General features: G+C 37.1%; 2 protein-coding genes across 13 annotated transcripts in view; one reads left to right on the top strand and one right to left on the bottom strand.

Moving 5' to 3' along the window:
- pitrm1 (pitrilysin metallopeptidase 1) overlaps positions 1 to 15,921 on the top strand; it is a 66,416-nt gene extending 50,495 nt beyond the window's left edge. The window contains exons 19-28 of one of the 2 annotated variants that reach the window (XR_005633779.1): positions 227 to 392; positions 492 to 592; positions 2,817 to 2,937; positions 6,333 to 6,401; positions 7,846 to 7,958; positions 8,064 to 8,189; positions 11,790 to 11,935; positions 14,598 to 14,700; positions 15,115 to 15,323; positions 15,451 to 15,921. Coding sequence is in view for 1 of the 2 variants with exons in the window: in XM_039753549.1 (XP_039609483.1) it covers positions 227 to 392; positions 492 to 592; positions 2,817 to 2,937; positions 6,333 to 6,401; positions 7,846 to 7,958; positions 8,064 to 8,189; positions 11,790 to 11,935; positions 14,598 to 14,700; positions 15,115 to 15,208 (1,039 nt within the window). In the remaining variant the exon portion in view is untranslated. Of the gene's footprint in view, positions 1 to 226; positions 393 to 491; positions 593 to 2,816; positions 2,938 to 6,332; positions 6,402 to 7,845; positions 7,959 to 8,063; positions 8,190 to 11,789; positions 11,936 to 14,597; positions 14,701 to 15,114 lie in introns of both variants that reach the window. The other variant, XM_039753549.1, reaches the window with a different exon arrangement.
- Positions 15,922 to 20,610: 4,689 nt separating this feature from the next.
- The window catches only part of pfkpa (phosphofructokinase, platelet a), a 104,129-nt gene continuing 100,689 nt past the window's right edge, over positions 20,611 to 24,050 (bottom strand). For all 11 annotated transcript variants that reach the window (XM_039753538.1, XM_039753539.1, XM_039753548.1 and 8 more), the window contains 2 exons: positions 23,469 to 23,574; positions 20,611 to 21,200 (listed from right to left, as the gene is read on the bottom strand). In XM_039753538.1, the coding sequence (XP_039609472.1) occupies positions 21,047 to 21,200; positions 23,469 to 23,574 (260 nt within the window). In that variant the 3' untranslated portion in view covers positions 20,611 to 21,046. The remainder of the gene's footprint in view (positions 21,201 to 23,468; positions 23,575 to 24,050) is intronic.

Here is a 24,050-nt window from a genome sequence, read left to right as displayed (position 1 = left end):
TTATTTTTAGTATGTTTTTAAATGTAGTTTTACAGTATTTTGTGATATTACTTTTATTAACTGATATATTAGTTTTTATGTTACGTATTTGTAACGTGTCTGTTGTGTTTCCCGTGTCTTTTGTTTGAATTGTAACTATTACATAATTGTTAACTTGAACATTTGTTTATTGTATTATTGTGGTGTAATGTTTAAAACATGATTTTTTTTTGTATTTGCATTTCAGTCCACATTTTGATGATGAAGAACGACTGAGAGTTCTGGTTATGATGGCTGCCCAGGAGCTTTCTAGTGGAATTGCAGACTCTGGACACATGTATGCAATGATAAGAGCTGGAAGGACTCTCACTGCTTCAGGGGACTTAAAGGAAATATTTAACGGCATGCATCAAGTTAGTATTGTAAATGTGTACTTTATGCATTTATTGTATAATTTGTTTGGTTAAAGCAAGGAATTTGTTTTCTGATATTTATTTCTTCTCACCTTCAAGGTCAAAGAGATGAAACGAATTGCAGAGATGACAGATCTCACGCTAATTTTACGCATGCTTCCACGAATAAAGAGATACATATTCAGTCAAGAGAATATACGGTACAAATTTTAAGTATTGTAAAATATGGATAAAGCTTTGGTAGTATTTTGATGCCTTTATTGCAATACAGTGGAACCTTGGTTTACGAGTGTTTTGCAAGACGAGCAAAAATTTTTAATAAATTTTGACTTGATAAACGAGCGATGTCTTGCAATACGAGTAGTATGGATACACTTTGTCTGCTGAGCGTCATGTGATCACAACTGAACTGATGGTTCTTCTCTCTCTCTCTTTCTCTCCTTATCTCACTCGCTTGCTCACCCAGCGCGTCTTTCTCTCTCTCTCTCTCTCTCCTTATTTCGCTCACCCAGCGCGTCTTTCTCTCTTTCTCTCTCTCTCATCTCGCTTGCTCGCTCGCCCAGTGCGTCTCCCTCCCTCTCTCTCTCTCTCTCGCTCTCTCTCTCTCACTGGCAATCGTGTCCTATTCTCCGTCTGAGTCTGTGTTCCTCACTCTTATAGTCAACATCCATACAAGTGTATACTGTTTACTACAGCATTGTGACTGTGTGTGTGTGCGCTGTGAAGTGCGAGTCCCCATCGTGCTCCCCAAAACACGAAGCTGAGTCTCAGTACTTTAACACCAACTTTATTCAGCTTGAAACAGCAACAGCGCTGTTATTTATTGTAGCGGGATCTTAATAATGTTCCTTGTATGACCCATTGACGACAGGTGCTTATAGCATGTCTGCGATCTTTTTGGATGCGCTTATTCGGTGCACTGCTACAGCGCTGGGAGACTGCGATTGCTTTGGGACGCTCTTCCACGTGTTGTCCCGTTGGGTGGAATCCCACATGAGTTTAGAAACTCACACCAGCCATGATTCTTTTTAAATGTAAAGTGCAGGTTAATTTGTATTATGTATTTTACTTTATATTTTGTATTAATCATTTTTATATGAATAGTTTTGGGTTGTGGAACGAATCATCTGAGTTTCCATTATTTCTTATGGGGAAATTCACTTTGATATACGAGTGCTTTGGATTGCGAGCACGTTTCCGGAACGAATTATGCTCGCAAACCGAGGTGCCACTGTATATTTTTCTGCTATAATCTGGCTACATATCTTTATGAAGAACAAAAATAAAATTGTGTATTTTCAATTTGCTGAATTTTATCTGTTGTGATCTTGCCTGGCTGCTCATTTAGTACAGAGGATATTGTTTCTATATATTCTTTTCCTCAGGGAGATTACCTGTTTTGAATTGGTTGTCTTATCTGGTATACGCTCCGGGCAAATGTACATCATTTTAACTTTTTGAGGTGTGGAGAGATAGGCAGTAGTTGGTGTCCATGGTGATGTCAGTGTATGAGAAAGCATAAATGGTCTGGACAGCATGATGGGGAAAGTTGAAGGTAGGACTGCAACAGGACTCTGTTCTGAATCCATTATTTCTCATTACAGAGGGGTTGTGACCAGAGTAATGTGTGAATGAGTGTTACGGCAGCACCTCTACACTGATAGTCTCAGATTTATAGTGAAATAAATTGAAGATGAAGATCCTGAAGTATAAAGATAATTTTTAAGATGAAAGCCTCATGGTAAATGTGGGAAATCCAAGATTATAGTTGCCAAAAAAAATTTTAAAAATGGGTGCATTGCAATGTATTGTTTGTAACAGAAGTGTCAGGAGTATATACCATTGTATTGGTAGTGGAAAGTGGGTGAATAAAAGTAAAGGGTGGCCAGAAAAAAGAGTATGACCATCATTTTCAGGAATTGTTTGAGAGGGTTGCAGGATGCTGATGCAGGTATCGATTTGGAGAAAATCAGAAAGTTAGTTAGGTGAAGTACAGTTGCAGACTATGGAGGAATACTTTACACAAAATTGAATAAACAAGTCAATAAATAAATGCATTGTGAAATATGACAGTAAATAAATAATAACAAAACTGATATGTGAGCATTAAGCGTGTACTGTTAGTTCATATCATCAGCAATCGATGACTAATCATTAAATCGTCAATAGGCATTCTTTTATCAAAAATTTGCATCATGTGATTACATACCCTGTTTACATTAAGCACTTGTGTCCCAATTTTATATATGGATAGGCAGTAAACATGGGGCTTATCCTAAAAGATGCCCAAGAGTGTTAAAAAAAATTTCGAAGAGCAACTGATCATCCAGAAATCAGCTGTTAATCAAGTGGTGGTCATAGTGTTAATGATAAAGAATAAACCTTATGTGTGCAGTTCAGTAATAAATAACATGCTTTTTCCAGATGTGCTGTTAATGCAACTCCTTCTAAACTATCAGATGCTTCCAGAGAAGTGGAGAAATTTATTAATGGAATTGCAAGGAAGAAAAAAGATAGAAAAGGTTCCCGTCCAAACATCATTGAGGTATTTAGTGTGTTAGTGTTGACTCATTTTTTTTGCTTTTAAACATACAAAAGAGACTGAAATGTTGTTTTTTTTTAGGTTCAGAATTACAGTAATCCCTCGCTATATCGCGCTTCGACTTTCGCGGCTTCACTCCATCGCGGATTTTAAATGTAAGCATATCTAAATATATATCACGGATTTTTCGCTGGTTCGCGGATTTCTGCGGACCGTGGGTATTTTAATTTATGGTACATGCTTCCTCAGTTTGTTTGCCCAGTTGATTTCATACAAGGGACGCTATTGGCGGATGGCTTAGAAGCTACCCAATCAGAGCATGTATTACATATTAACTAAAATTACTCAATGATATAAGATATGCTTCACACGCGGTGCTTGATTGTTTGCTTTTCTCGTTCTCTCTCACCCTCTCTGACATTCTCTGCGCCTGATGGAGGGGGTGTGAGCAGAGGGGCTGTTTGCACAGAAGCTGTTCGCTCTCTCTCTCTCTGACTTTCTCTGCTCCTGACGGCGCTCCTTTGAAGAGAAGATATGTTTGCATTCTTTTAATTGTGTGAGAGAACTGCCATCTCTGTCTTGTCATGGAGCACAGTTTAAACTTTTGACTAAAGGGTGTTATTTCATGTCTAGAGGGCTCTAATAATGTTAACAGTGTGGGAGAGTTTATAAGGGCTTAAAATATATAAAAATAACCATACAAACATATGGTTTCTACTTCGTGGATTTTCACCTATCGCAGGGGGGTCTGGAACGCAACCCCCGCGATCGAGGAGGGATTACTGTACATTATCAGTAAAGATTGTATTTAATAGCATTCAAAAGCTTTTGTCAAGGTGTGAAAATGACTTTTTCGTTAAGATATGAAGTAATACATTAAATCCCAGGTGAGCTGTTATTGAATTTTACTTTATATTTATTATATTTGTATATGTTTTAATTGCAGAAACAAAAGTAAGATCAACTGTAGGATATACAATTCAATTTGTGAATTTACTTACACATTTATTTTTTTATGTCAAAATGTATTTTTCATAAACCTTACATTGCAGGAACTGAGCTAAATATCATTCTGATATCTTAAGATGCCTTGGCCAAGTCTAGCAATACTAACAAAGGTGATCTACAATAATAATCCTCCTGACCCCTACTATGAACAGTTTCAGGTGTCTAATAAAATTGAAATCTTAACACTTAGGATCTCATCTATTAAAAAAGCTTAAAAATATGCAAATATTTACTTTTTAATGTAGCATATATTGCCTCTACATTCTTTTCAGATTGAAGTAAATGAAATACTGCAGTGTGTTTAGCTTACAGTTTCACACATTTTGGTTCCTACCACAGTTAAATAAAAATAAAAATAGGGAAAGACTAACAGAGGTGAGTTGCTTGTGTCCTTAATTAATATATTTTGAGGATCAGTGTCACTAAAAATGTGTTGTTTCACGAGGGGAAAAAATTAACTTAAATGATTTTAGCATATCGCTGCAAAATAATATGTGTAAAAGCTGAATACTTTCTGAAGACTCTGTATATACAGTAAGTAATGAACTGCGTTATAGAGGAGAAATTTGCTTAATCATATTCCAATGAGTAAATATTAAATCACACATAGCTGTAATTCTCAATCCAAAAACTGATTCAAGTTACCTTAAATATGAATTCGGACTTGTCAGTTGTATTTTAGTTAAAATGTGAAAGTGTGATTTTGACTTGTCAGAATGTAATTATGTCATGTTAAAAAAAAAAAAGTCTTCAATATTTTGCGATATGCGTTATCTTTCTATGCATAATGAAAAAGTAGAAATAGTTAAATCACAAGCATCTAAAAGAGAGAAACAGTTGAGGTTTGCACTAAAGCAGACAACTACTACAACTGCAGTTTTCTTCATTTAACAAGAACAATCACATTAATGAAACAAAAAAAAACAAGACAATGAAACCTGAAGAGAAACCAAATCACATCAGTAACACATTTAAACATCTTTCAGCTGTGAGTTGCATAAATAATCCAAACTTATTTTTAATTTAACTCTTGTGCTTGGGCAGGAGCAGTTTCACCCTAATTTGTACAGATAAATTGACTCCCATAATCGTAACCTTAGATCTGGAGGTGCTAATTCTATTGACTATGTCATATTTTACCGCAGATCATTGCAGTATGCTCTGGTGATCACAGGCTTATAAGGTTAAATAGACAGTGTCCTTCACAAATGGCATAAATGTAACTGTTTGGTTCTTAGACTTGGCCATCTCAAATCCTCGGGTTTGACAATCACAAAGAGGAGAGGACACACATTGTACCCTCCAGAGAATCCTATACCTGCTTTACTGGGGCTTGATTTAGTATGTAAATGTAAACTGGGGTCTAATGTCACAAAGTACATATTTTAGTGCAGTATCCATCCAAAACAATATGTACACTATTTTAAATCATTTCTAAATTCACAAAATATATTTGTGCAGAATAAGCAATCTCCCACTTCCCCTCAAATACCTGTGCATATGGTCCCCAGTTCCATGAATATGAAGTTTCTCCACCCTTACAGAGACCATGCTTGGTGATATCCTGCTTAAAATGTAAAATGGTTTTGAGAATACCTCCTTGAAGTCCCCTTAATGCCATTTTTCAGTTATTGCTGTTTAATAAGTAAAGGAGTTACAGTAGTTGGAGTTGTGAGGGAAATGGCACTAAGAGAAATTGAAAGTACAGTCTACAATTGTTATATTTCCTTCTGTTTCATGCTTAGTTTATTGTAATTTCTGAATTAATCTGGTAGTAAAGAGTGTGGATGTATGGCCATTTCCTATATTGTGCTGTTTGGAGCTGATATTAGTGTCCAACTGCTAACCACCCACACTGGTTAATTCAGATTTTATACATGGAAAAATATGTTCCTATGGTGACTAAGTAGACACAGTAGCATTTTACATATTTTAAACACATTAAATTGTCAGACTGTAGCTGAATACAGTGCAGAGTGCATGTCTTTATTGTACTGTACAAATGTTTCAAGTCCACTAAATTTTCTGTTGTGTTTAATATTGTTCATTGCTGGTATAAATATTTTTGTACTGTAGATGTTGAAAGGAAATTGTCTAAAATGGTACATTTAATGTGAAAAATGTGTATATAATGCTTCTGTAAGTGCATTGTTTCATATATTCTCATATTTTATCATCTTCAAAATATATTTGCTATAGAACTATGTTGTTGAAAAATCTTACATTTCTCTAGATTGAAATGGTAAGAACATTTAAGAATTCTAATTTCTTAAAACTGAATTGCTTGTGTTTACAAAGTTATTTTGTAAACTTGTTCTTTGTTGTAGACTGTTAGTATCTGGTGCATGAAGACCATGCCTTGACAAAAAATGCCTTTGTTCATTTTTTAGAAGCCACTAAATCCACTGAACGAAAAAACTTTTATTCCCGGGACTGGTATTAGCAGAAAACTAATTTCTGTAAGTAATTTTAGAAAGAAAAAATAAAAAAAATAAAATAAAAAAAAAAAAGATGAAGGTTAACACTAGAATTACCAGAGCCAACAAAAAAGCTTGTAAATCTGGCCCACCTTAAATCCCTTTGTACCTCTCCGTCAGCCTCTTTTATCGCGAAAAAAAAAAAAAAGAACGACAACCACAAAATGTTATGTGAATGAATATGAATAATGTTACATCAGTGCCACAATGTTTTACAAAATGTACTATACAGGTTAAAAAATCAGTAATTCCAAATATCATATATACATATGTCTCTGTTTTTTGTCACTGCGGCTTTGACATCATGTACATAAGGTGCATACTAATTCAGTGTGAGCAGGAACACTGAATAAAACTTAAAAAAAAATTCAAGTGACGGTGAGATACGAAGAAGGCAGATTCACCAGCGTTTGTGTGTCACCTTTTATCCCTTTAGATCAGAGAATTTCCAGTTCCAGGTTTCTCAAAACACCACTCAAATCTACAGTTATTCCCAGTTTCAGATAAAAAGTAACCAGGTCAGATCTGGGTTGGGGGGCTGTTGTATTGTGATCGTGACTGAGAGAGTAAAAGTGAAAATAAAAAATGTTAACTTTTACAAGTACTATAAATTTGCACCGACTTTTACAGAAACAAATCAAATGTATGTTTTTATTGTATAATATTAACAATAAGAGCTGTTCACTACTAAAAACGGTAAATTTGCCAGGGAGCTGGTTTCAAACTCATGACCTCTGGATTACAAGTCAGCGGATCTTACCACTGCACCACGGAAGATATCGTATTGTGCTTGCACCTTTTGTGAAAGTGTTCATTTGATATTTGGCCATCAGCCTTCATACATTATACAGTTCATGTCTACATATTGTTATTTATTACTAAAACATGAAAAACTTTTCTGTTTTAATGATGTGTTTACATAGATTGTTGTAGATACAAAACACACATCAAATTATTTCCCCTTGCAATTCTAGGTAGCTCACTCCCAGATAATCAATCAAGGCAGGAACCGGCAGAACTTCTTGCCCGTTCTTTGGGGGGGGAAGGAGATGGTATAACAGGCAGCTGGCTGCTTGGGCTTATCGACACATTTAGAAGACAAAAGAGGCAAATGGGGAGGTGTGAAGGGATTTAAGGTGGGCTAGATTTACAAGTTTTTGTAGGCTCTGGTAATTCTATTTTAACTTTTTTTTTTTTACATTTTAAACTTTTTAAACATTCATAAATGCTCATGATATTATTTAAAATGGGATTGAATGCATTCTGTATTTAATTTTGTTTTATATTGAGATTTTTAGGGTTTTATTTACTAAGCTATACTGTGATATTTGTTCAGTTCCTTTGTATTTATTTACTGAATGTGTTATTTACAGTTTTAAGTTTTTTAAACATTTATTCTATCACCATTTAATATTTTTTATGTTAGGACCCTAGTTTTAAACCCTGCCAAATGAAAACATACTTTCGGCTTCCTTTTCCTGTTAATTATGTCAGTGAATGCATTCGAACAGTTCCATACACTGACAAAGATTTTGCAAGGTAAGGGAAAAAAACTTTGTTTTGTAAAGGGGGGAGGCTAATCCAATTTTTCACTTTGTTCTACATTCTAAACCTGGTATTCTGCTTACTCTTATTTGCTGGCAGCCTTACTGTTCTTGCACGATTGATGACAGCAAAGTTTTTACATGTTGAAATTCGAGAAAAAGGTGGAGCTTATGGAGGGGGAGCAAAAATGGGCCATGGCGGACTGTTTGCCTTTTATTCTTACAGGTATTATATTTGTCTAAAACAGTTCTTACAGTTTTATTTGAATGTTTACTATTAAGAAATTATAATGCGATATCTCAATATTTTATTTTGAATACCTAATGATCATTAATGTTTTGTGGAATTTTTATATTAGAAATATTCAGGAAATATCAGGTGCACTTTTTAATTTTTCTTCCAGACTTTTGATAGCAGTGAGACCAGAATAGAGTATGGTTATGCAGATGAATTTTTAATGTTGTATTCCTGCTTGGTTTTCTTATTCTTTTAAATAACATTAGATAGTAATTTATTTGTCCCATCTATTTACCTATTGGTTATTCATTCACTTACATCTGTGAATGAAGATTTTCGTAATCTTTTATAATGTCCTGTGGCACAGAAATGCGGACTGCCACACAGAGCATTAAAGGATGGAGAAAGTGGTCATGATCAGCCTTGAGCAGAGGCAGCTAGAGAACCATTTACATGCCAATAGAATTAGGAGCTGTAATTAATGTAATTGAATTTTGTTTGTTTTTGTTTTAAGACAAAAACTAATTATAAGAATATTTATATACAGTTTTAAGTAATTGTTAGCTTTATTAGAATGTTGTGGTAGAGGAAAACAGTGGTTGTCAGTTATACTTACAATAGACAGGGCTTAAATCCCAGGCCAATTCGTGGTTATTCTAGAGCATGCATATTTGCCCTGTGTGGTGTTTTTGTCCCACACCCCAAAAACTCTAGTGTAAGGTTAATTGCAGCTATAACTTGTCACCGTGTAAGTGTTGGTAAGAATGTGCCTGTGCACATCAGTATGATAAAATGGATCAAAATGGATGAATTAATTTTTAGTATTTTTCCAACACGTAAATAGCCATTTTTGAATTCAGACTTTAGAATTATTATAACATTGAAGTATAATACCTTTAAAATTATTTACTTCCCTGTAAATTTTCATATCTTACTTTTGTAACAACATTAAATCACAGTGGAAATAGATCATTTAATACAAAAGCAAAAACAGACCTCTACAAAACAGTCTAAATGTATTACAAATATAGAACACAAAATAATTAATCAATGTAAATATTCACCCTCTACAAATCAGTATTTAGTTGATGCACCTTTGGCAGCCCTGACAGCCTTGAATCTATGTTCATAGCTCTGTATCAGCGTTGTACATCTGGATGTTGCAGGGTTTTTTTCCCTATTCTTCTTGAGAAACTGCTCCAGCTCTAGCCGGTTGCATGGGAACTTTTGAGTAGCATTTTCCAAGTTTAGCCACAGATTCTCAATAAAATTGTCATCTGGACTCTGACTCGGTCTTCCCAGGAAATTATTGCTCTTTTAAAGACATTCCTGAATAGCATTTGCTTTATGCTTGGGAGTTGTTGTTTTGCTTGAAAACCAATCTCCCAAGGCACAGATTTGTTGCAGACTGCCTTAGGTTTTCGTCCGTATTTTACTGCATTAATTTTACATTCTGCTCTTACAACCCTTAAAGGGATGGTGCAAAGAAACATCCTCATAGCATATGATGCTACCACCACCATGCTTCATGTTTTGAATGGAGGGTTTTTGGTCATTTGCAGTATTTGGCTATTATTGTGATAGTCAAAAAGGTGAATTTTGATCACAACAGACCATGGGACCTTCTTCCAGTTGACTTCAGAGACTCTAATGTGCCTCCTGGCAAGCTCTAGCCGAGTTGATATATGCATTTCTTTTTTTTTTTTTTTTAAGCACCCATTCAACAGTTGTTGTACAGTACATACAGCCTCTCCAGTCTCAGCCATTGTAGCTATATTTTGTTCTACTTCAGAGTTATCGTAGGTTTTTTTGTGGCCTCCCTCACTGCTCGTCCTCATGCATGATTACTCAGTTTTTGTGGCTGCACCACTGTTAATTTAGGTGTATCATATTAAAAAGGGTAAAATACATATGTGCTCAATTATTTTGTGTTTTATAATTAATTTAAAACACTATGATTTTTTTGATTTACTTTGTTAATTCCAGAGGGGGAACTGTCTTTTTTCCATGGTCTTGTGGAGACCTGTTTTCACTTTGACATTAAAGTCTTTTTCTAATGGTTAGTGTCAAAATAAAAATAAAATCCAATGTGATTCAATATTGTAATAACAAAATGTGCAAACTTCCAAGGAAGTGGTTACTTTTTATAGGCACTATACTTCATAAAACTCAAATTTTCTCTTGAGTTACGCATACATTTTTAAAATCTTTTAGCCAGAGAGTAGAGCAGAAGATGACTAATTACTCTTCTTACATAATGTATAACTGTGTAAAACTACTTGTATTAATGTTTCTGTTATACTTTAGTTGGAAGATTATATTTTCCTTCTGATCAATACACTTACACTTTTTTTAGTGCTTTCTGTTCTCAGAATTGATCTGTTTCTAGATTGAATTTTGCCTTATGTATTATATATGAATATTTAAAAATACTATATGTATATTCAGACAAAGATTGTATTCATTTATCCTGTATGTGGAATAAAGGTGTGTTAAACCATAAATTATTCACACACGAGTTACTACATAATTTAGGTTTAATCTAGATAAATTTTTAACATTAATAGAGGATCAGTTATAGCTAGTGTTACATATATTCACACACTATATTTATTTTTTCATCTCTCTCTCATATATAAAAATATGCACACACACATACCCACACACACTCTCAGTATATTCTTTTGCCTGTCATTACATAAAACTTGCTCTGATCAAAATAATGCAGATCCCTTGGCAACCACAAGAGGTCATGAGAACCCTCTACATAGCCTTCCAACATCAGTACTGCAATATTTGTGCAGATGGCCGTGGTTTCCTTTATCTGCCTTCTCCACTTCTGCCTTAATGCTGCATAGCTTTTATCTTAGTAGTTGTAAATGCCAGTGATAGGCTGTGGTGTAGAGTGGTTTCTGAGTTAGGGGTTAAATGTGCACAGCCAAGTCTGGGCATCCTGCTGCCATGTATTACAGCACCACTAATACTGCACCTTTTACCTCTTTAACATTATTTCTTGCAACATTAAATTCTGAAGATATTCTGTAAATTTGTAAAACTGAGCATATTCAACTGTTTTTTATTAAAGATGAATAGGTATTCCTTCACTTTCAAGAATTAACCAAAAAATTAAAGTGTTCATAAACACATATGAACACTGAATAGTAGACTGAATATAAGAACATAATCATACAAATAATTCATCTTGAGGGGTAGTGTCTGTGCAGTGGGTGGCATCTGTCCAATGTGCTCCAATTAACAGAGGCTGAAATCTTTATGGGCCTTCATTCATGGAATGCTAGATTGACCTACAGCATTTTGCTCCCTGGCATCTATGGTACAGCCATGATAGGTGATCACCAGTACCCACACAAAATCGTACTATACTGTCTCAAGAGAAGAAAAAGCAAGCAGGCTGTACTAATTGCAAATGAAAGTACAACACTTTTCGAAAATGTGTAATCCGGTCAGATTAAGTTGAAAAATGACTGAATTTCTAAACAATCGTTTTTCTTTTTGGTCTTAGTATTTTTTACAGTGCATTGTTCTGCATTTTGCTAATCTGATGCTGATTCTTTTGTTTAAACTTAGAGATCCAAACTGCCTAGAAACTCTGTCTACCTTCAGAAATGGATCTGAATGGGCTAAAGCTGGACAGTTCAAGGAGCAGGACATTGATGAAGCCAAACTGTCTGTGTTTTCGGCCGTAGATGCACCAGTAGCACCATCAGACAAAGGCATGTAGTTTCATAGTTCCTTTTTATATATCAAAATTAATAAAGTTGCAATTTTATAATTTATTTAATTGTTTAATTTTAAGGAGTGGTAACACAAGTTAATTGTAGAGCGTATTGTGTTTCAGTCTTTCTAATTAGTTTAATATTTGAATTTGTATAAATCAGTAAATATAGTTGCAGGAATTGAAGCAGGTGGCAGGGCCCCACGGGTGGATAATATTCACCCTGAGTGTTCTGAATGTTGTTGGTCTGTCTTGGCTGACATGCCTTTTCAGCATTGTGTGGATTAGCAGCCAGGGGTGGTGATCCCCATCTTTAAAAAAGTGGACTGGAGGGTGTGTTCCAGTTTTAGGGGGATCAAACTCCTCAGCCTCCCTGGGAATGTTTATGCCAGGGATCTGGAAAGGACAGTTTGTTTGTAGGTCAAGCCTTGGATCCAGGAGGAATAATGTAGGTTTGTCCCAGTTGTGGAAAACTGGGCCAGCTTACCTTTACAAGGATTTTGGAGGGTTCATGGGTGTATGCCTAACCAGGCTACATGCATTTTATGGACTTGGAAAAGGCATATATGAAAATGTCCCTAGGAGTGTCCTGTGGATGGTGGTTCAAGAGTACCAGACTTGTTCTGGGTGAATCTGGAATTCAAATTCAGTGGGAAGTAAGGCTGCTGGCATGAAGATCTGCACCTTCAAATCTGTAGTCTTGGTTTTCTGCTGGAAAACAGCAGAGTGTCCTTTCCAGATTGGGGATGAGATGTTGCCTCATGTGAAGGAGTTTAACTGTCTTCACGTTCATGAGTAAGGAAAAGAGGAAGTGGGAGATCAATAGATGGATCTCAGCAGTTATGTAGACATTGCATAGATTAGTCATGGTGAAGAGCCAGCTGAACTTTGAAAGGCAAAAGCTCCTGATTTACCAGTCGATCTATGTCCCTGCCTTCACCTATAGTTGCAAGCTTTGGGTAGTGACTGAAGGAACTATATTGCTGATACAAGTGGCGGAAAAGAGCTTCCTTCACAGGGTATCTGAGCTCCGCTTTAGAGTATTTGTGACGAGTGCAGACATTCAAGAAGAACTCAAAGTGGAGCCACTGCTCTTCTGCATCCAAGGAGCCAATTGAGGTCGTTTTGGCATCTGATTAGGATGCCTCCTGGTTGACTCCTTGTGGAGGTGCTTCAGATATATCCAACTGGGAGGAGACATCACAGAAGAGTAGTAGTTGGTGGTGGGGAAGAGAGACACTGGGGCATCTTTGCTTGGACTGCTGCCCCCGTGACCCAGACCTGGTTAAATGGCAGAAAATGTATGGATGGAATTAAAGCAAATGTATATGCAGGGCAAACAAAAAATTATTTTATACTTATTTTAGTATGTTTTATTTTACTTTTTTTATAATTATGAATGTTGAAAGTATACCTTATTTATGTATAAATATTTTATTAGTTTTAGTTAGTGAGAACAATTTGTGACAAAAATGTCCATGAGAATTACATTTTCAGTAGTCCAATATTTAAGAAAATGTAGTTAGGCATCAAGTGATCTATTGTTGATTGCAGTTAAAAATTGGTCAAACTAAGTGGGTTACCAGGCAGTTACTGATCAAATATAAATAAATAAATAAAATGAATAGCAGGATTGAAATATACAGAGTGACTACTTTGTGTGTTCTGGTTGATTTCCTTATTTCCCCACATTACAACCTGAACTTATTTGTAGATAGAAACTCTCTCACAGAGATGTTTGGCCTATCTCAAGTTCAGATTGTTTTGTAGTCCTTGCATATTTTCTGTACTACAGATCGCCAATTAGATTATAATCTGGTCTATTTTTTAAAGATGAATTCATGGGTCATGGTTCAAGAAACATTCAAAGACTTTTATTTTCTAGACATCTGGCCAGGAGCCATACATTACTGATGAAGCCCACTTACAAATACTGTAGGCACACTGCTGCCATGAGGTACCTACCCGATAAGCAGCAGTTTTAAGATGTCAAGTGACAACATTCAGATGTTGCTTTATTCCTATCAAATGCCATGCTGTGTGCTGTAGATGCATACCCTACATAGTTACACCACCACCAGAGCCCACTAAATGTGCTTACTTTTTTAGTGGTCTTTCCACCAGCATGAATAATCACAAAATATCATTCACCAGAGCAGGCAATACTCTATTTTTTTTTTTTTTTAAAAATCCTACAGTATCATTTGTTTTTATTGTTTTTTTAGCCCCCTGTAACGCCACCCTCTCATATTTTGCAATGGCATGAGTGGAACTTCGTTTGTATGCCAACTGCTGTACCCTATTCATGACTGCAACTACATCCAGTCTGTGACTTTGCTTTGTCATGAACGTCCCAGTTAGCCCCTTTCATCATTTTTAATGTGGCCGCTTACACGGAATCCCCCTGTGACTCTGAACTATGTGGAAAGATTTGCAGAGTAACTTTAGTTTTGCCCCTCTGGTCTTGTTCATTGTCCCTCTGAATTGACTGAATATGTGCTGACATTATTTTGGCAACTTGGGTTTCTTGTGGGTTTTATGATTTAGTAAAGTAGATATTGCTATTAGTTATGCTTGATATTCACTGAGAAAATGTAACATTTTATCTTTTGCGAATAGCAGTATTGGGTGCAAATAGTAAAATGCCTGTTTTAATATAGGGATGAACCTCTTCATGTGTGGGATTTCTGATGAACTGAAGCAGCAGTTTAGAGAGCAGTTATTTGCAGTTGACAAGAGCAGCATTGTTGATGTTGCCAACAAGTACGTAGCCTTCCATTTATTCTATTGCTTTCAGGCCAAATTGTTAATGACTTTCTAATTTGCCAGTAAAAGAAAGACAACTCAACATAATATAGTGATGGATTCCTACAAAAAAACACAACTTTTTTCCTTTTCAGTACGGTGAGCATGTTCTACATACCCATAAAAGTATGATGCCACCTTAGTTGATGCACTCAAATGTTTAAAACTTGCAATATTAAGTAAATATGTAAAGCCATGTTAAGATTTTTGATGTTGTTGAAAGCTTTGTATTGCAGTATTTTTTAAATCCAGTGTCACGTGTAATATTTACCAAATATTTATTTACATAATATTTAGCTGGGCATTTCTTGCTTAATTTTGCTTCATTGTTCTATTATGCAATGAATAATACTTTATTTTCTGATTATGCAGGTATCTTGGATTTGGCCAAAGAACTGCTGCCGTTGCAATTTTAGGGCCAGCAAATGATAAGGTTAACAGCGACCCATCATGGGTAGTGCGATGACTGAGGAAAAATTAAACACAAACACTACAAAGGAAGAAGTGCTCTGCCACTGTAGCTCTTACCCTCAACATGTTTTTTTTCCAGTTATACCTTTGCAATAAGGTATGGTAATAAGGTATGACATTCCACTGAAATTTGGTAATTTTATTTCAGTGTAGATTACACAAATTCTACATTTTTCACATTTCTAATACTTCATTTGAAATTCTCAGTTTTAATTCACCTGTTTTTAACCCATGCAGTGTTTTGAATCCGTGCTCTGTGCCTTCTGAAACTTGGCAAAGATTATACTGAAAAACTCTATCATCCGTTTTAAATAGTAGAGATCAACTGAACGACGTTTTGACGTCTGTTTTGTACACAGAAAGGATTATAACTAATAAATATATTATTGTTAATTAAGTGTCTTGACTCGGAATACCTTTGTTCTGTTGCACATTGCAGTATTTTAAAGGTTGTTTGTGTATGGACCTTGTGGCCTGCTAACATCCTTTGTAATACGAGACCCTGCACTACTATGTCAGTTAGCTTTAGCCTAACTGGTATAAGGAGTCAAAAATTCCTTTTTTAGCTTATGAAAGAATTGTGTTTATAATCCTTATTTACTTTGAAATGTACTTCTGTTAATTTAACAGGTTACTTACAATGTGCTGTGCACAACACTGTACGTTATATGACTGTGTAGAGTGATTAAACTTCTCCATTTACTTGCATCCTTGTTCTGTTTTTCCATTACTGAGTTCAAAGAAGATGGATAAATGTTCTACTTCAACTGAAATACTGACCTGCCTATTTTTAGGATTGTGAAATCCAGGTATCCTCATGCGTGCACACAAGATTTTCAGATTTTTTTCAGTGTACATTGAAATTTTATTTTTTAACACATTTTAGGCACCCACATTAGATAAGAAAGGAATCGGTCCATTTCACTCATTCACCTTCACAGATCATCTTAGGTTCGGTTTATACTTCACGTTCAGAACGCGTACGTGTCCGCATCATGGCTGCCACGCATTCCCAGCGTTCATTTCACGCGTCCTCTGAGCAGGTCCTCAGAAATTAACTCAACGTGTGCGCGAGCTGCAGTACCAGCAAAAAGTCGGGGGCTTGTGCAGTATGCTAAAAGTCGGAACATGACGTCGGAGTCTCTGTTTACTATCTACATGTGACCGCAAGCCTCTATGGAGATCCTTTGGGGATCGATGTGCGCGCTTTGCTGTTTGATGAATGGTTCAAAGTGGTGAAACAAAATGCCGACATACAGATGCATTGTGGTGCTTTTATATTCAAGCGTCGCATATTCCCGATCGTAATGACACAATACATTTTAAAAGTCTCACATACTATCTTTTGTGCCATTTTTTTATTTTTTTTACTTTGCCTGCTGTCAGGTCCAAGAAGCTCGTAGCGATTAAAAACTGGGATGACGTTTATGATGGTCTGCTTTAATAATAAACTACGAGGTTAAAGTGGACGTTTTGAGATTAAAGCCGAAATTTACACTTTAATCACAAAATACACGTTTTCACCGTGTCTTTTATTTTTTTCTCAGTGCTATACATTATGTTGCCGATGTGAAGTTGAAAAAAAAAAAAAGACAGCACAAAAGATAGTGAGACTTTTAAAATGTATCGTGTCATTGCGACGCTTGAATATAAAAGCACCATGAATGCATTTGTATGTCGGTATTTTGCTTCACCACATCGAAGCATCCATCCCATAGGATTGGAATAGAGGCTTTCTGTCACATGTAGATAGTACCCGAACGTAATGACACGATACATTTTAAAAGTCTCACATACCATCTTTTGTGTCGTGTTTTTTATTTTTGCAACTTAACAGCAGCAACATAATGTATAGCGTTATACAGTATTTGAACCACTGAGAAAAAAATAAAGGACACGGTGAAAACGTGTATTTTGTGATTAAAGTGGAAATTTCGGCTTTAATCTCAAAATGTCCACTTTAACCTCGTAGTTTACTTTATCATTAAAGCAGGCCGTCGTAAACGTCATCCCAGTTTTTAATCGCTACGAGCTTCTTGGACCTGACAGCAGCGGAAAGCAGCAATAGATCGCCACACAGAACAAATTAAATGTATGATATTCCAACTCTCTGCACATTTAGAATCTTTAGATTTATACTTGATATCACTTTCATGATGAAATGCATTAAAGTGTGTATGTTACATTTTACATATAATTTCGTTTAAATAATGAATACTGTTAATTACACACATGGGGGTGTCACGGTGGTGGAGCGATTACACTGCTGTCTCGCATGGAGTTATGTTGCTGGTATTTCCTGCTTGTATTCCACACTGTGCTTCGTTTTCCTTCCAAAGATATGCAGATTTGGGGATCTGGTGCCGCTAAAATGCCGCTAGTGTATGTGTGTGCTTGTATTCACCTTGTGATGAGCTGAGGCCTCACTCGTGCCCAATGCTTGCTGGAATGGACACATCCCTGAATTGATGGATTTAATCAATAAACATCCTTTTCAGAGATATTGTGGTAAGGTGTCATCAGAATTTAATAGGTGTTCTAGGCAATTCACAATACAGAGAAGCCGAACATGTTCTCACCGTGATAATATCTCGCACTGCCACCTGGTGGATTCCTCCAGATTTACGTAAAGTACGCGCGCAAGTATGAACACTACAACGCTTGTGTAGCAGGAGCGTCCGCTGCAGCATGCGTCGCGTCGCGTGAAGTATAACTCCAGCCTTAGGCTACATACTGTGAGTATGCTCAGAAGATCCAACTGTCTGGGATGTTAAAGGCAGCATTTCTTTTTTATTTAAAATGTGTGTACAGCAATTACCTCATACAACACTTTACCCTTATGTTCCCTGTTTTAACTCAATGTAGTGTAGGGTCACCGCAGGAACCAACACTAAAAGGTACATTCAATCATTCTGAGCCAATTTGGAGCCACCAGCCCACCTAATAGAAAAAAACTGTGAAAGGAAACTAGAGTCTTGGATAAATTAAAAATTAATAAAGGGAAAAAAAGAAAATGTAATATTCTGCTAATTTGGCTTTAGTGGCCGTCAAAGGCAAGTGCTTTGGCCCCAGAAGAAGAGATGGTTGCCTCCTGGTGACTTTCAGTCGGGTGAAGGGGTCTGACTCTTGCCTGTCTGTCCCTATGAGCTGACAATTGAGTCAGAGTATTTGGCCTTCTTGGAGACCTTGGGGGAATTGCTGGTAGGTGCTCCCACATGAGACTCTTATCGTTCTGCTTATGGGACATTAACACTCATGTGGGCAATGACAATACCTCTGAAAGGGTGTGATTGGGAGGACTGGCCTACCTGATCTGAACACAAGGGATACTTTATTTTTGGAATTCTGTGCTAGTCGTAGTTTGTCAATAACAAATGTCATGTCTGAGCATAATGGGTGTTCATAAGTATATAAGTATAGGCTGTATGTCAGTGATCGATTTTCTAGTTGTATCATCAGATATACAAATGTATTCCTTGGACACTCGGGTAAAGAGGGGAGTTGAGCTGTCAACTGATCACTATATAGTTGGATCAGATGGCAGGAGAAGGTGCCAGGCAGACCCAAATGTATAGTGAGGGAGTGCTGGGAACATTTGTCAGACGCCCCAGTTCAGGAGACTTTCAAATCGTACCTCCTGATTGATTTTTCTTGCATTCCGAGGGGGACAGGGGACTTTGAATCTGAATAGGCCACATTCATTGACTTGAGTTTTTGAGGCAGCTGTTTAAAGCTTGAGGTATAAGCTCATTGGTGCCTGTCACAATGGTAATTTCCAATCCCAGTGGTGGACAGCAGAGGTTGAAGAAACAGTCAGATTGAAGGAGGCCTTTTGAGCTTGGCTAGCTTGTGGGAACTCCAGAAGGTACTAACAGGTCAGGCAGAATGCTTCACTGGCAGTTGGGGAAGCAAAAAAATTGGGTTATGGGGTAATTTGGTCAGGCCATGGAAAATAACTTTTGGTTGGCCTTCAAGTGAATCTGGCAAACTGTCACACAGCTCAGGAGGGACAAAGTACTTCATTCATGTAGTTTATGGCAGGAATGAAGTATTGCTGACCTCACTTGGGGATATAACCGGGTGGAGGAAGAAGCATTTCGAGTACCTCATAAATCCCAACGACATGCTTTCCTTTGAGGAAGCAGAGCAAGGGGACTCATAGAAGGACTCGCACATCACTAGAGCTGAGTTGGTTGATAAAATATTTGGCTCTTGTGATGAATGATATTTGCCCCAAGTTCATAAAGGCTCTGGATGTTGTTGTGATGTCCTGGCTGACACTTCTGTTCGACATTGTGTGGAGTTTGGGAACAGTGCAACTGGATTGGCAAACTGGGGTGATGGTCCCCATCTTTAGGAAAGGGAACTGAAGGGTGTGTTCCAGCTTTACAGGGATCACACTCCTCTGTTTGAGAAGTCTTATGCCAGGATTCTGGGAAAAAGAATGCAGCTGTTTGTTCCCGATTCCAAGGCTCAACAATGCAGATTTTGCATTGTCCCGATCACAGAACACTGGACAAGCTTTTTGCCCACAAAAGGACTGTAGAGTGTTCATGGAACTATGCCCAACCAGTCTACATTTGTTTTGTGAACTGGGAAAAGGCATATGACCACGACCATCAAACAGTCCCATTTGCTATTGGGGGTGGGTACTAGGCCATCTGTTGTGGGCTATTCGGTCCCTGTACAACCGGATCAAAAGCTCAGTTCATTTGCTGTTGTGGAAGGACGTAAAATTTCTTCAAGGCGGTGTGCAGGAAAGATCAAAAGTTACCGGAAATGTTAACTGCAAGCCAGATACTGAAAGCAAAGGTTCACATACTTTTGCCACTCACATATATGTAATATTCGATCATTTTTCTTAATAAATAAATCACCAAGTATAATATTTTTGTCTCATTTGTTTAACTGGTCTCTCTCTATTTACTTTTAGGACTTGAGTGAAAATCTGATGATGTTTTAGGTCATATTTATGCAGAAATATAGAAAATTGGAAAGGGTTGACAAACTTTCAAACACAACTGTAAGCCACAGCTCAGTCAGATTTGGCTGTTGCAGTGGCTTTGCTTCATACCGATATGGAGAGTCTAACATCAAATTTTAAATATAACTCTCAACTACGTATAAAGAAGTCGTGAGCATTGCTGTAACAAAAAATAAACATACAATGTTTTTTGTAAACCCTTTTTTGGCTAACTTGTCTAATATAATTTGCTATTATAATGCATAGAAATACAGATAAAATGGTATATAGCCTTTGCTGCTTTACTGTATGCAAATACCTATACTGCACAGAATTATTAATATTTTCCTCTGTAGAAAGAGAATGGAGTGTAGAAAAGGACTGGTCAAATAAAAAAAAAAATAAACTCAAAGCAGTTAACACAATGCATGGAAAAAAATGAGTCAGATTGCAAATTTATTTATTGCATTGGTCTCACAAACACAAACGTTTCACACAGCTCGCTAGTTTTATTTGGATGTAATACAGAGACTATAGATGTTAACAAAGTGCAATTACACATACATATATAATAAATATATATATGTATTTATACTAAGCAACACAAGTGTATGGAGACAAGCGGATAACTTTATGTATCAAGCAGAACGTGACATTCCTTTGTTTAGCAAATCATTGCTGCTCTCTTCTGGACTTTCTTCTCTCCAGGCACACTAATGAAGGTCAAATACTTGTTGACAGGAACCCTTGTTTCACATAAAGTGCTGGTAAAATAACTTAAATCATAATTTAGGAGAAGGCTTAGCACACTTTTCAATTTGGTGGAAAAAACAAACTGACCTACAGTGACTATGACAGAGGTATGTCCCATCAGATTGCTACATTCTCAGTCTCTTTGGATCTGTTGCGTACTACGTGCTCAAGCTGCCCAGAATCGGACACATCGTAGCTTGTCTTGTACTTGGCCAAAATCTTCATCAGTGGGCGTAGCTTTAGCCACCATTGTTCGTTAGGAATTCTGTGCCTGTGAAATAAAGTGCAAAAATGTTTTCGATGTTAAACTTACTATCAAACATTACATATGAAAATTCAATATTATGGGTGTGACAGATTAGACGTGTTTGTCAAAGTGCATCTTGATGGTGATTTCATTCCAACGACAGGCCGTGGAGGCATCTTCAGCACAGACATGAGTTCAAACCTCACAACTTCAGGGATGCCCTGTCCATATAAAGCATTACTTCATGTGTGCCTGCATATTACACATTTCACCTAAAAGAAAGATCGTCTTATTGGTCAACTCTGTTGTAGGACAAAGTTGGCACAGAGCCCAATCTTCTAGGCTTTAGTGGCACACAAGGCCTGTTAACCCAAAACTGATTTGTCACTTAATGGGGCTAAAATCTCAAAAGGTTACAACAATTACTCATCAACTGGAGGAAAAGCTCAAGGCTTTGAATCTTGATGTTTCCACAATCTCCTGGATCGTAGACTACCTCAACCAACAGATGGCAGTGTATGTCCAAAATGGTGGTGTGTAATACTGGAGCACCTCAGAGAATTGTCATGTCTGCCCTCCTGTTTACCCTCAACACAACAGATTTCCAGCACAATAGCAGAGCTTTCCATTTACTGAAATTTTTAGATGGCTCGTCCATCATAGGCTGATTAATAAAGGAGATGAGTCAGAGTACAGAAAAAGTCACAGAGGACTTCGTCTTGTACAGTGACAACAACCTGTGGCTCAACTTCCGCAAGACAAAAGAGCGGGTGGTAGACTTTCAATGAGCCAAGAAGCCCCTGAGACCAGTCACCATTCGGGGAGGACGTGGAAGTGATGCAGAGCTACAAGTACCCAGGCATTCACATAAACAAACTGGACTGGTCTGACAACAAAGTGGTGCTGTACAAGAAGGGTCTGAGCAGACTGCATTTCCTAAGGAGTCTTCGGTCTCTTGATGTGTGCAGCAAGCTTCTGGAAATGTTCCACCGGCCCATAGTAGCCAGTGAGGTGTTCTACACTACAATCTCCTGGAGAAGCAATCTAAGCACAAAAGAAGCATAATGCCTGAATAAACTTACTGGGTAAGCCTGCTGCATCACAGGGCGTGCCTGGGACTCACTGGAAGCTGTTGTGAAAAAGAGAATGGTGGCAAAACTGGATGCCATTTGTATTTATTTATTTATCGATTGAGTGATTGGATGTATTATCTGTCCTCTGAGTCTGTATCATTTTTATGTTTATGCTGCTCTATGCATTTCAATTTGCCCAGGGGATTAATAAAGTTTAATCTAATCTAATGATAATCAAGAGAATTGTAGGAAAATTATTTGATCTCATTTAAATTATTGGAGGACAATCAATGCAATGGCTGTCCCACCCAAGAAGTGCTGCAAAATGCTGAAAGGTTTCCATCCTGGGTTTCACATGAATTATCCCCTAAGAGATGAGCATGGTAACGCATCTCTGAGATTACAAAAAGAGTCTTTGATGTGCTCAAGATACAATGCTGCAGATTTTCATACCGACCATGATATATATTATTTTCTCCTTTCAAGCTGCCAGTTACGTCACACAATGATATGGTGACAGGCTGACAGTGGATCTTTCAGATTACAAAATGTTCATCCATGTATAATTGTTTTTTTCAAATGCCATCTGAAAGAAAACGCCACATTTGCAGTGGACGTTCTAAACATACATTAAAACAAGAATTGGAAGAGTGGAGATGGTTCTACTTAGTTACAGTTGAGCTTCGGGCCTCTGACAATTCCATAAATAAAAATGTGTCCGTAATAACCCCAGAATATTTTTTTGGGCTGAATTTCAATTGCCTTTCAAACTGACGACTTTCAAATAAGGCAAGGTAGATTTGACGCAGGTGAGTATCTTAGTAGCCGTCACTAATGATGAGGAATAATACTGCTCACTACAGACATACTCATTATGTTAAATTTTTTGTGCTTTTGTGTGCATGTTTCTGAATGCATTCAGTAGCACGCACATCCGTTGAATAATCTCCATCACAAGTAAGCAGTTCAGTTAACAGCATGCCGTTTAAATGAGCGTCAGCCTAGCATTTTAAGTCCACCTTCCAGCCAAGCTGTCTGAGTGATTACAGCTGCTGGAAAAAGAAGGCAACACTCTTGGCAATCCCTCAACAAAGTCCACACATCTCTCCTGTGCGATCAACCATCACTTAGTGGTGAGTTTTTATGCTTAGTAAATGTATACTTCTTTTTAAGGCCATAGTTTTTCCCCTGCCCTCTGTTCAGGTGTGCTATAACTTACACAAAGTCCGTCTCTTCCTTAAGCTGAACAACTGGCTGGAAGATAAGGGCACGCCGATGCATTCCCAGCAAGCACACTGAGTCCTCTGTATTAGCAAACACTCTCCCTGGAAAGACAAGAACAGAGTAATCCATATTGTGCATGTTGCCCAGCTGACTAACAGTACAACAGATATCTAGCCAGTTCTTGCGTTGAACACACTTCTTTCAAGCAAATGTATTTTTTAAAATAAAAATTGTTAAAATAATTTGCAAGATACTACCATCATATAGATAGAAAATTGTGTCAACTGGTATTTTCGTGTAAAAATGTGCATATGTTCAAATGGCTAAAAAATCGTCCAAAAACTCTGACTCACATTACAGCGTCATGGAAAAACATGCCTACAATGAATAAAACTTAAATTCATGTTCAAATGTATTCCACCCATCCAAACAGAAGACTACATATCCCAGCAGCCTCTGTGATTTAACATTATTGGACAGTTTCAGAAGATGCAGGGGCTGCTGGGAAGAAGATTGAGCAAGTAGGCCATTTAAAAGGATCCTGAAAAACTCAGTGGGAATCGCGATTGTTCATATC

This window comes from Polypterus senegalus, chromosome 5 (assembly GCF_016835505.1).
Source record: "Polypterus senegalus isolate Bchr_013 chromosome 5, ASM1683550v1, whole genome shotgun sequence".
NCBI classification, from domain to species: domain Eukaryota; kingdom Metazoa; phylum Chordata; class Cladistia; order Polypteriformes; family Polypteridae; genus Polypterus; species Polypterus senegalus.
The sequence above is the reverse complement of the archived record's forward strand: the minus strand, read 5'-3'. Positions and strand labels throughout refer to the sequence as shown.